A 13,044-nucleotide genomic window follows, 5' to 3' on the forward strand; every position below is an offset into this window, starting at 1 on the left:
CCTCACTGAATTATAGCAATAAATGTGTTTCGTATAAAATGTGAAAGTAAATGGTGCGAAACGAAGTTTAACTTATGTCTATTCTGCTTGAAACAGGTAACAGCACCAATGAATGGCCTTCATTTTAATAGTTACATCAATTTACAAACATCAAGTTTTATTTTCAGTTTTATTCTAACTGAGACACATCAAGATAGCCAACAAAAGAGTCCTGTGCTGCTGAACTTGATACACAGACTTTGTCCTTTAATGTGATTACCTAATAAGCTCGGTTGAAACAAAGACTCTTACGATTATCTTAATCGCCAGATTCTAGACTTCAGACTTTGAGCTAATCAAATAAATTGCTTGGAATAGTAAATTGTCTAGTGAATTTTTAACCACTGTTCATTGTGCGATTTGTATCATTAGGAGGCATCCCAGACACCAGACAAACCAGGACATTCTGGGCAGCTGGTGGCAGGCTGGAAGAGGAGTTGAGTTTGAAAAGGCCGACGGCGGAATATGTACATATTTAAAGTGTCGGGCAACTAAGGATTTCAACTTTATTAAAAAGGCCAGCCGGATGGAAATGGAATGTGGATGGTGATGGGGAATGGAGAATGGGTGACGACGGTTGGCGATGGTGACCCCGACAGAGCCTGCCGCTTAACTAGACAGCACTTTCAGTTTACGTAACCACTAAAAATGGCGCCCAATGTGCTCTCTGCTTTCCGTTTGCCGTGTGCCCCTCCTGCTTTAGTATGTGTTTGTGTGTGCTTTTCCTGCTATTCGTTGCTTCTTTGTATTTTTCACGTGCAGCGGAATGAAGGAGAAGTTCTATATTGTTTGCTTACTTGCTCAACACGCGCCCTATGTCCGCCGTTCTTGATGATGATGAGCGGTGGAATAGCCGGAGGATTGGCAGGATGAGCGCCCCTGGCGCGCCGCCTTCATTGTCCTTCCTGATTTGCCTGCCGCCGCCTCGACTTGGCTGCCTTCTCACCGAAATAATGAAACTTTTCCCGTTTGTCTGTTGCTTTTATCGCAGTTTATTGTTAATGCTGTTCTACTTGTTGTTATTGTTGTTTTTTTTTTTTTTTTGGTTGATAACAGCTCGAACTTTTTAACACGCGCGGTTCGTAATTTTTTAATGCCTTCGATGTTGCGATATTCCTTCCGTTTTTTTTGTTATTCTTCTGGGTGTGTGTGTGCCAACAATTTAATTTGTCATTAGCTCCCCGAAACGCGACTCCATTTATATTGCTGTCCACACTCGAATATAAAAAAGAACACCCAAAATCGATTTGTTAAAATGGAATTTCTTTTTGATTTCTATACCCATGCCAAGAATAAGTTTCCCGCAATTTGCCGCACGTTTTTCCTGAATTTTTTTTCTATATATTTCGTTTATATATATATATAACGTGTAACGTAAACACGTACAAGACGACCCACAAACTCAGGGCTTTACGACTTACGGCGGTCATAAATGGAGTTTCGTATCGGTTTTTGTAGTGCCGCAGAATCGAAACACGCACACGCGAATTTCACTGTCCAGCCGGTTTTTCAATATGTGTATATATATATGAATTTAATTTCATTCATTTCACCACAAAAGAAGGATGCCAAGTATGTATCAGAACAACTGTCACTGGCACTTTGGGCTACGTTTTGTGACAAGTGGCCACAGGTTTCAACTGCCTTTCGTTGTGGTTTTTGTATTTATTGCTGGCTCGCAGGCCTTTCTTGGCCTTTTTTTGCGGGTCAGCAATCCGTGGCGATGAGCGCCTGCTCTGGTAACTGGCCACTGACTGAGTCTCGGCCAAGTCCTTTGGCGGCAAACCAACTCAGGGTGCGGCGAATTCGACGAAGAGAGCTTCTGCGCAGTGGAATTTGGCGCGAAAAAGGATGTTTCAAACTAAAACAGAGTTGCTCGGGAAAGTAGTAGTAGTAAAATTCGAGAAAAATGAAGTAAATCGTGCTTAATTAGTGTGGATTTTGGACTGAACGAAATGTTTTGTAGCATACTTATTGGGACATCATGTGCAAGCGTATTTCCGTCTAACTTAGCTTCCTTGCTCCAATACTCTTTTGAGCAACCCTGTTGAAAGCCACCGCGAGAACAGCTGATCTACCCCCCAGTCATGCCAACCCACACCTTTTCTTTATGGAGTACCCAACAACCCCCATCCAAGTTCCGAATTTGCCGCACAACAAAAGGAAAGAAGGAAAACCCCCAAGGCGCTCAAGTCAGCACTACTATAAAGTACCAACCGCCAACCTTCAATGCAGGGCGTCAATATTTGCATTTGTAATAAAAATATTTTGATGGCACCCCGCCAAAAATGCGTGAGTAAATCTAAAAAAGATTTGTTATTTCGGCGCGTGTTCGTGTTGTGCAAATCACACGATAACAACAAAGGGAACAACAAATGGGTGGGCCAGGACAACATGCACACTCGCACACACCCACACCGACACATGCAAGCAACAAGGACTAAAATCATCGGAGGAGCAACAGCAACAACGACTGACGATAGCAATATGCCGGCTTCGAGCTTGTCTCCGCACATGTCGAAGTTATTAAAATTTCATAAAAAAGAGATAAATATGTAGATGTAGATATGAGTTGGAACTACGACAACGCAATTTGATTTAACGCCACTTCTGTCGGTGACAGTTGTGTGTTTGTGTTCGGATTTTTTTAAGTGACGCCCCGAGTGACGGACTGTCTGATAAGGTGCAGGTCCTTCGGCCTTATTGTCTCCTTTAAATATTGAAATGTGAAATTCTGATAAGCAATAAGGCACCCATCATTGGTTGCCCTCTGCTGCTGGCTTCTTGGCGCTAAGAAGCGCATGTCTATCACTTGTCATGGCCAAATTGGCGGGCCTTATGAGCGATGATTGCCCCGATGCCATCGTGCATCACTCACTTAGTGGCCCCGAATGGGGAGTCTGGATGGGTGCCATCTAGGATCCATGGCTGACTTTGATGAATGGAGTTCGATTTGACTCGCATTTATTATGCCATCCTCAGCGCTACTCGCGGCGTCTAATTTAAAAAATAATTCATAACACATCGTCCTTTAAATTGTATACTTATAAAAAGTACACCGGCATCAATACTTTAATATTGATTAATCCCCCCACAAGAGAGCGAAAAAATGTTGAGCAAACTGATTACATTTGACTCGCCTGCGAAGCGGAATTAATTCATTCGCTGTGACAGCATAGTGTTTATTAATTCCGAAACAAAAATATTTGTCTTTTACATTTTCCACTGATGGGCGTGAAAATGTAGTAAAAATAATTTACTGAAATATTGACATAGTTTTTGGTTAAAGGGAAAAGGTTACTTTTTTACTACCACTATGCTTTTGATGTATAACCTTGGAAACAAATTAAAAGCAATTATAATAATTGAATAAATTAAATAGGCTATCGATCAATTTTTTACGCGTGCAATAAATTATATATAATAAACATATTCAATATGCGAATCAGAAAAATAAATACAGACTCTCGTAGAAACAATCTCGTTTTTCTTTATGCGCTTTTAAATGCTGAAAAAGTTTATTCCATGCGGCCAAGTAAGCTGTGTCCTTTTAACTTTTGCAGGTCAACTTTTCGATGTGGTGTGTGTCACCTCTTGCTAAATAAATTAAATATACAGAGCCCTATGAAATGGGACGAACTTCAACTTGCAGGTGTCGCCGACCGTTTGTTCCGGCATTTAAAGCGTGCTAACTGATCTGGTCTCTTTGGGAGCTGGACTCAATGATAAATTACTTTTCGAAAGTATTTCAGGAGGGGGCCGTGGAAGAGGCTGTAGAGGTTGGTAATATCATTGCCATGACGCCGGTTAAATTACACACGCATTTGCCAAATAAAAATCACTCATTCGACGCGTGTGCCAAGGCGCCCGCGTTGCCACGGGGCTTTTGGAACAAATTTGTAATTTGTCAGGCGAAGTCGAGTCTTGACAGTTATTTAGAAGTTTACAACTGTCGCTGGCAGTAATCAGCTTTACTTTTGTCCCGATAATATGCTGTTAATGTACCTCGATGCGGAGTGGGTAATTTGGGTCCATCCCAGACTTTATTTACTTTCCAGTTTGTTCGGAACTTAGTCCTGGGTAATCAGCAGAATGAGAACAAGAATGAGAAAAACAAGTTCGTTTGGCTATTATTTGTAGTTTTTGAATTTATTTTTTGCTTTTTCTGCTTGTTTTCCAACTTGAAGTTTGTTATTTTGCTTTTATAATACATCTAAATTTCATATTCACTTAGTTAGTAGCTTAGTTTGCCATTTACGTGTCTCGCCCACTCGAGGCTAGATTTGCTTGTCAGCTTGGCTTAATGTTAGGATCCTATTTTGTTTTGCACGGAAAATTGCACAGCAAAATGCAAAACAATGCAACGAAAAGTTCAGTTGTCAGTAATAATAATAATAATCATAATAAATAACTCGCACACACATATACACAGACATGTCAATATACAAATACGAATACAAATTACACATATAATATTAGTTTTCGGGCGCTGTGGCTTATAAAAATATAACAAGTCCTTTGGAGATTTGGTTTGTTTACGGTCTTCTCTGCTTTCGCTCTGTTTTCTTTCATCTTTTCAAGGAAAGTCATCTAATGAATACTTACTATAAATATAACATTTATCTAGACATTTATTTATACACACTATATATTATACATACTGAGCTTTGGCTCTTTATCTTTGTTTTCCATTCATGGCAACATTATTATTTACTATTTAGTTTCAGACTAGCTGGAAAAATCATAAAAAAAACCAGTTCCTATTCTTTCGAATAAACAACAACTGTTTTTACTTGACTTTCCGCTTGGTTTGCGGATTAAGAGAAAATCATAAATCGGTAAGTTTTGCAAACTGTTGCTAACATTTTATGGTTAGTTATTTATACAAAGAACACAAAAAGCTTTGTTTGCGTGTTTTGCTTTTATATTCGGCTTATTTGCATTAATATTTTATTTGCTAGCCGAAATTCGAGGAAGTTACGATTTTTCCCATGGCTTTTCCGGTTTTCTCATTGTTGAGGAATATCGGGCCGCAATTGCTGGAATCAAGTTGCTGACTTCAGGAGCATTATTCAAGCCTTGCCCTCACAGGCTACACAGTCAACTTAATTCCAGGAACTGCAACGCAATCACCGATTATCCGAAGCACTTTCACTCGTGACCTTTGAACCCGACGCTGGCACTTTGAAACGGAAACGGAAACACACACTCACACACACGTAATTTGGTTAGTCTGATATCGATGCACTATATGTTGGCTAATTTAGACGGACTTTGGTTTTGACCAATCGCCAGGGTCCTACATATATGGTTTTGACTATATATTCTCGCTATGTTTAGTTGATTATACGATTTAGGGGTTTACTTTAGGTATTTTGAGCATTTTCAATTCATGCGATTGTCGTTGAAATAACAATTGGGTTTTAGCTTTGCTTTAGCTGCCGTGACTTTTGTTTGTATCTCTATAAATTTATCAATATTCTCCGATTCTAATTGCGTTGGGGGTGTGGTTGTTTATTCGCAGGACTTCTCACGTAGTTGTCTATAATTTGCGGTCTCTTAATTGGCACAGTTTTAGTTTTAGCTTTAGCTCGTCGATTTTGCGAATCCCTATGTACACGCATAGCTCAGTGAGTTGCAGTGATTGCCATTTTGAATAATTTATTTGTGGTTATTTCTTTTCGTGAGCAAAATGCTTTACGGCTTACAGATTTTCGATTGGCGTACGTACATACATATTACATATTCATATACATTTATCGAAATGAGTTTACAACCTGTGCTTAATTTAGTCGTACAAAAATACTCAGTATTTACAACAAGATATAAACGACATAAAATCATAAATAAATAAGTTATCCTATACAAAGTCCCGATCTGTGCTCCAAGGAACCCGGCAAACTCGAATTGAGATTAAATGTTTTAAAAACGAAAACAAAAATGAAAAAATGTGAAGAAAATGAAATGGCACGCTCCACAGATTGAATAATGTCAACATTACGAGTAAATCAGCCGACGCATTTGCCGGCATATTAATTTTACAAATTAATGGAACACTTTAATTGCATTAAATTGATTCCACCCATCCGGCTGGCATCGATTGATTCGATTCGCATCCTTACACCAGTCGCACCATTTGCACCATTTGCACCATTTACACATGACTCGAGGCCGTCGAGGCGGCGGCATTGTTGTTCTTGTTCCATTTGTTGATGTACTCCATGGGTATTTCAATCTGGATCTCCTGCACATCGTCGCCCGCCAAGCAATCGACATTGGATTTGCCCTTGCCCGCATCCTTGCCCGTATCCTTTGCATCCTTCGACTCCCTGCCATCCTTGGCGGCAGCTGCCAATTGTCCGCCCAGGCGGGATCCGCCCGCCGCCAGCCGCTGCTGCTGCTGGGCGATGGGGGTCAGCAGCGCCTCATCCCTGTATTATAAGTTGTCCACCATCTGAGACTGGCGGCGATGCGAGGGCGTTGTCGAGTTAAGGTAGCTCTCCGAGTAGACGCTCTTCGCCCGCTGGTCGTAGCGCAGGCTGGAGCGCCGGATGTCGATGTCCAGAGGCAGGTGGCGATCCTTCCACCAATTGCAGAACAGGCAGAGCAGCGTGTTGCGGAACGCCTCCCGGAAGTCGCGGTTGAAGTACGCGTAGATCAGCGGGTTTAGCGTTGAGTTGAAGTACCCGATCCAGAAGAGGATTGAGACGACTATGTCCGGCACTTGGCACTCCTCGCAGGTCATGGAGAGTGTGTACCTAAAATTAAAACAATATAATTATTAGCTTACACTCATTATCTTTAACTTAATTTAAGTCAATTTTAAATTAGTTGCACAGGTAATGCAATTTTATGTACTTTTTTTTTCCCGGCATTGCATAATATCTATTTTTTAATAATACAAAAGCAAATATAAAAGATCAAATGAATATTTTTGTTTCATAAAAGTTAAACCTCATAAACGATCTATATTTGAATACTTTGATCACCATTTGAAATCTTTCTGCATCACTTTTTGTCTGTGTAGCACATAAAGATGAGATATATATACCCATAAATTCCAGATGCATGAGTGGGCCAGGGCTTTGCATAAATGAGATTATACTCTGGGTGGTGTGAAAAACAACAACCGCCGAAACAATGGCGCACGGGCCGTATGAGTAATATTTAATTATGCATGCTTGACATTAGATAAATTATGCCTGGAATCCCATGTCAGCGGGATTGGCCTCCAACTCTCAACCAAACGTTCAACCTTCGACGGCTGGTTGGTACTCACCACAGGAAGAAAGGCAGCCAGCAGAGGATGAAGGTGCCCATGATGATGCCCAGCGTGCGTGCGGCCTTGTGCTCCCGCTTCATTTTGATTAAGTGCTTGTCCTTAGTGGGGGTGTGCTCCTGCTCGACCTCGTGCAGCGTCAATGTTTTCGACGACCCGGATCCGCTCAGCGCCTCGCCTGCCGTAGGAGATAAGATGGAGATTTGATAAAAGTCCAGGCTGGAGATGGGCCACTGAACTCAATGCACTCGCACTGCATCACTGTCCAGGATGCTTGTAGAACAAACTAGTGATCTTTCACGCTCACTACCTGTTTGCTATTCAGAAAGTAATAAGACTTTCTGTCCTGGTAAATTTATATTTTTGAAGTATTATTTCCACTTAAAACCCATTATATATATTCAAACAAACATTTCTTTACAGCCAAACTAGGTAAGCCTTGTTGTTTACAACCCAACTTTGACTCCAAACTCACCTGATGGCTGCATGGATGGTCGGTGCATCAGCATGGCATTGCCGTGCCGCATCATCAGCTGCTTCTCCTGCCGATTGGCTTCCCGGAAGATGGCCAGGTAGGTGAATATCATAATGGTGCAGGGTATCCAGAACGATATGGAGCTCGAGATGACGGCGTAGTACTTGTTCACCACGAACGAGCACTGCGTCGGATTCTGGATGACGAACTGCTGGTGCTGCGGCGTGGTGTACCAGCCGATGAAGATGGGCAAGAAGGAGAGCAGTGCCGGCGATATCCATGTGTTTAGCAGCATAATGCCGACCACGCGTTTCGTCATGCTAATCGGATACTTGAGGGGCTTAACAATAGCATAGTATCTGTGAAGTGGGCAAAACGCCAGGTTATTGGGCCCTCATATAGCTATAGTTCTGGCTGTGGCATGCAACTTACCTATCCACAGATATGCAGCATAAATGCAAAATACTCGCTGTTGAGAAGTAGACATCGAGGCTGTTCCACAAATCGCACAGGAAGGGGCTGAAGTTCCACCTGAAAGGGTCCAATGAATGGAGGCATTAGTATCGCGATGCTTACCCAATAACGAGGCAATAAACTTTGGCCTTTACTTTCTAACGTCATTGTATCTGATTATCGAGTCCATGAATTTGCAGTATATATTTTTGTTGACTCATTTCTGGTTTTTTGCCTCACCTAAAATGCCACGCGAAATACTTTTATGAAGTCATCGCTTTAAAACTGATTTCCTGGTTTTTAGCTGTGCAAAAAATTTAGTTTTTCACGATTAATTCCCTTTGTGACAACACAGTTATTTACGTACTCTGATTAAAATCATTTGATTGTGGGTAAAATTGCGCTAGTTCTAATATTTACTACCATTTAAAATACAGATATATAGGCCATAAAAACTCACTAGATATGCGCAATAAGGTTGCTCTAAATTTAAACGGCATTTTACTGCCAATTCCTGAATGTAGGTCTATAAAAAACTCAAACTGACTAGACACACTCTCTTTTTCGCCTATTTTCGTTATCAGGCCGCCTGATTTATGTGTTTATCGATTTCATCTTAGTTTCGGTTGCCAGGTGACATTGCCCCTGAACTGCCATTCTGGAGGGCCAAATTAAAAGCTTAGATGCACTGTGAGACCAGAAAATAGGCCATAAGGCCCGAGGTGAAAAGTGGCAAGGAAAGCGGAGGCGACTCTGTTCGCTGCATGAAAAACTCATTAAAACTTGCGTCGTCGCTGTTCGCCTGTCGCTTCTGCCGTCGCCCTTGGTTGCCACTCCGCATTTTGGCCATTTCGGTGAAGGCGGATACCCGGCCTTTTTGGGGCCAGGAGCCAGTGGAATTTATTATCGGGCGCCCCGTTTGGCATCAGTTTCAAAAACTTTTCGACTATCCAACGAGGCTGTTTTTGCTCGCTGGTTTTTGGTGCTTTACACTACATTGCCATTTGGGGCGGGCGCGCCATCGGTTTTGACACTTAAGCCATGAAATGGCAGTTCCTCGTGCTGCAATTATGCAACTGGCAACTGTGAAGGTAAAATGTCTAATGAATGCCAAGTGGCGGCGAGTTGGCTGTTGCCAGAACCAAACCGATGCCAATTTATATGCAACTCGCGCTTGGCCAAAGTTTTTCGGCCTGCCAGCAAGTGCCACATAATGTGGGGCTCTAGCTGCCACTTCATCGTCACCATTAGCAGCACCATGATCAGGACCATCGTCATCTGGGAACTGACAGTGACATTGTAAACATTTGCATTGCTTCCACGGTGGTGAAGTCGAGCTTAAAGCGCGTCCTTTAAGCCAGCCTCCATGCATAATTAACCAAGCTCAGTCGGCTGCATTTGGCATGGCACATATATACATTCACATATATCCACATTCGCACATATCGCATTACCCACATGGAACACATAGAAGGAGTCGGTCCTTCGGACGTTCGGCGTGAAGGATGTGACCATGTCACACTCTGACGGTTTTTGTCCTTTGGAATAGCTTTTCAAAGTTGTCGTTTCCCTCTCAGTGGACACTTTTTACTTGGTTGTTTTACTGAGGGGCATTTTAGGCTGTTATAATCTTGAAATATATTACTAATTGAATTTGGAGAATTTTGCTTAAGCATTTTGTAAAATAAATCGTACATTTTCAGTTTCTTTGGTAAGAAATAGATTTAATTTTGCACTATAAAAACAACTAAAATTCAGTTTAGATTAGATTCACATTTGATTTAAAACTGAAAGTTATTTTCAGTGAAGTTCTAAGGGTAATTCCGCCATATATGAAATGGGTATTCTGAAATCGTATTTTAAACGAATGCCTCTTTGTTTGTTCTATTTTTCACATTTTAGTTCTTGAACGCAAATGCACACACATGGGCACTGAAAGATGACTTTCTGCATTTGCATTTCATTCGCACAGCCACCCAAAAGTGGGTGGCACACTCTTACATCCATAGAAACGCACACAGACAGGGACATTCACAGGAGCATAAATAAACGTTGCTTTCATTTTTCAGGGATTTTTGTTTTTGGTTGTTTGTTCTGCCACTGCCACGCCCACCACCTTGAATGGGGGCCGGGCTGGCATTTCGTTTGGTTGCAGCTGTAATTTTTGCAACAGTTTTGCTCGCTTTTGTTGCTCTGCCTAGGCCTTGTGTGTGTGTGTGTGTGGGAGTGGGAGAGGATTCATTTTGTTGTTTTTTTTCTACTGTTTGTTGTTGTACTTACCGCCCAGTTACTTGCACACTAAAGTTAAATGTCATGGCCATAATAGCGACCATTATATCAGCCATGGCTAAGGAAACTACAAAGTAATTCGTTATAACTCTGCAAAGAGAAGAAGAGAACGAGATGTTAGCAATCACAGGACAATATCCAACAATACATATAGCACACGAAGCGAGAGGGGTCCTTCGTGCACCCCGTGGGGGCTAATCAGGATATATCATATGAGTGAATGCGTGACGGGGATGTTGAATGGTGGGGGTCCACTCTTTTGTATGAGTTGACAGTTTGGACTCCATTGCATTCTGCTGCCAGCGGGGGGTATAATTGAAAAGCCAGTCAAGAATCGAGAACGATGTCGAACGATTTCGACCCCAAGGGGGGCTAAGCCGATGCCAGAACGAAAATCTGATATATACGGGAAACAAGTGGGCGGAGGAAAATGCTTAGGTCAACCGCACTCGTCTGGGCAAACCTATACCACTTCATGGCTATTTTGTTATTTAAATTGAATTCCAAGCCGAGTGCCAATTAGAATTTTGCACCAGTTGCTGGCCGAGGACTTTCAAATCGGATGAGTGCAGCTGCCTCATTGAACTCCAGGTGGCCGCCTTTCATTCACCATTTTCACTAAGCCAAATGGGAAAAGTTTGCAATCAAAATTGAGCATTTACTGCTCTCGAAAACTTTTGCTCGATTATGGTAATATACCGACCGAATAATTTCATTCAAGTTAACTTTATAAATGAAAAATATTTGTTGTATATCCCTTGCTAAATATACATATATGCAATGTTTAGTTGTGGTTATCAATAAAAGAATATGAAATAAAAATCATATAAAAGCTATATCTAAAAACGAAGACCTAATCTTTTATCCATTAAACAGATTGTGGCCTTTAAGATACATTAATCTCATCTTCTTTGGCTATTGTACTTAGTTTCAAGTTGGCAGTTGTAATCTGTTTTGCTCCTGGCTACTACTTAAATAACTTTCAGCGTCTTAGACGTTAATTGCAACAAATCGACGCCATTCTGAGAATGTTACGCCATTACTCAGTGACTCCGTGCCCTCTATTCCATGCCCCTCACCAACCGATTTGAGCTGCAGATAATTTGCCTGCCATTTAAATTTAAGAAAAATAGCAAAGAGAAAAGTTACTGCCGAGCATCCTTCTGGAGAAAGGCGCTGTGTTAATGAGCCTCGGTTTCCCCCTTATTTCCCTCCCATCCCTACGCTGTAATGGCAAATTAAAGCACACACATATAGAGCCTTAGTATCCAGATATATCTGCTCATACCACTCGCCATCTAGAGCACTTTTCGCTGCGGCTCATCGCCGCCAAAATAACTTGGACGGGGTGGGGCTAAGAAGAAAGCGCAATTTTATTGTTTGGCATAGAACATTTTAAATTTATTCTGTCATAAAAACCATAAGCTGCCTTAATTGCCAAAGTTGTTGCCGCGCTCGCTGTGTGTTGTTTTTGTACTTGTTCTGTGAACAAACCACCCACCCACCCGCTTTTTCAGCATTTCCCACACTCCTTGAACCCACCCTCCATCGCCCACTCTCGTGTTGGGCATGCATTTTGTTTTTGTTCCATTTCTTTTTGAGCTACAAGCTCGCAGTGTTTAATTGTCATTTCTTTTCTAGCTGGGTGTGTGCGCCTTTTTTTGTGCTTGTAAACTTTTCCACATTTTTATTTCCCTGTTTCACGCTACGTATGCGTAATATTTGCAGCTCAGAACAATAGAATCTTGCTGCGAGCTGACCACGCTGAAAAAGTTTTCACATTTCGGTTTTGTGTGTATTAATTACCACGCGATTTTCATATTTTCACAAATGACATCTTTAAAGTCTTTAAAAACCGAAAAGGGAAGAGATACACAAAGTCCTGCATAAGAAATTCTTACAACCTTAAATTGATTCGAATCAAACATTTGATTGTTTATTTTATTGGCTTCTACTACACATTGATTTTAATTAAATGTACTCTCTTTAAAAGGTTCAATAGAAAGTTTCTTGAAAAAAAAAACAAGTTAATCCTTTGACCGAAGTGCCTCAAAGCGTTCTTTTGCTTAGGTTTATAATCAGAGCACGGAAATTATCTTGATGATCATCCATCGGCATCATCCTAAAATCCAGCAACACGCAAGTCACTTAAAAAATAAAACGCTTCTCATTAGCAGCAAGGGCAAAAAAGGGGAATTAAGCGAGGTTCAACCTTAATTATGCCTCGTCCCCCGCCCTAACTTTTATTATAATTTTTTGCTGCCTCGTTTTTCTGTGCCGCCTTGCAAAGTTTGTTTGTTTCGCCTTTTGGCTTCATTGCCCTTCGCCAACTTCGGCTAAGAGCATTTAAAGTTTTTCCTCTGATGGGTAGAAAAATTCTGCGTCTAAAGCTGAGCAGCGAAAAAATCGAGGAAAAATAACCGAGCGTTTGTCAGGCAGAAAATAACTTTTGATTGCGTCGGCTTTATGAAGCTAAATTGATTTGCCCGCCAGTTATTAAGGCATAACT

The 13,044-nt window shown here is 41.3% G+C and overlaps 2 protein-coding genes and 1 non-coding gene across 11 annotated transcripts in view; all 3 read right to left on the bottom strand.

The window, feature by feature from the left end:
• Window positions 1-1,779, bottom strand: part of Octbeta3R (Octopamine beta3 receptor) — a 36,660-nt gene extending 34,881 nt beyond the window's left edge. For all 4 annotated transcript variants that reach the window (NM_001038954.2, NM_001038957.3, NM_141953.3 and 1 more), the window contains exons 1-2: window positions 1,461-1,779; window positions 837-1,254 (exon numbers count right to left, since the gene is read on the bottom strand). The gene's annotated coding sequence lies outside the window, so the exon portion shown is untranslated. The remainder of the gene's footprint in view (window positions 1-836; window positions 1,255-1,460) is intronic.
• Window positions 1,780-4,174: 2,395 nt separating this feature from the next.
• The window catches only part of Octbeta2R (Octopamine beta2 receptor), a 45,101-nt gene continuing 36,231 nt past the window's right edge, over window positions 4,175-13,044 (bottom strand). For 4 of the 6 annotated variants that reach the window (NM_001260148.1, NM_001260147.1, NM_001038960.3 and 1 more), the window contains 5 exons: window positions 10,527-10,625; window positions 8,226-8,324; window positions 7,794-8,152; window positions 7,319-7,496; window positions 6,039-6,797 (listed from right to left, as the gene is read on the bottom strand). In NM_001260148.1, the coding sequence (NP_001247077.1) occupies window positions 6,476-6,797; window positions 7,319-7,496; window positions 7,794-8,152; window positions 8,226-8,324; window positions 10,527-10,625 (1,057 nt within the window). In that variant the 3' untranslated portion in view covers window positions 6,039-6,475. Of the gene's footprint in view, window positions 6,798-7,318; window positions 7,497-7,793; window positions 8,153-8,225; window positions 8,325-10,526; window positions 10,626-13,044 lie in introns of all 6 variants that reach the window. The other 2 variants (NM_001316576.1, NM_001260149.2) reach the window with 1 other exon arrangement.
• mir-284 (mir-284 stem loop) lies at window positions 5,065-5,164 on the bottom strand. The gene has a single exon (NR_048378.1). It is a non-coding gene; the product is annotated as a mir-284 precursor RNA (primary transcript).

Source organism: Drosophila melanogaster, chromosome 3R (assembly GCF_000001215.4).
Source record: "Drosophila melanogaster chromosome 3R".
NCBI classification, from domain to species: domain Eukaryota; kingdom Metazoa; phylum Arthropoda; class Insecta; order Diptera; family Drosophilidae; genus Drosophila; species Drosophila melanogaster.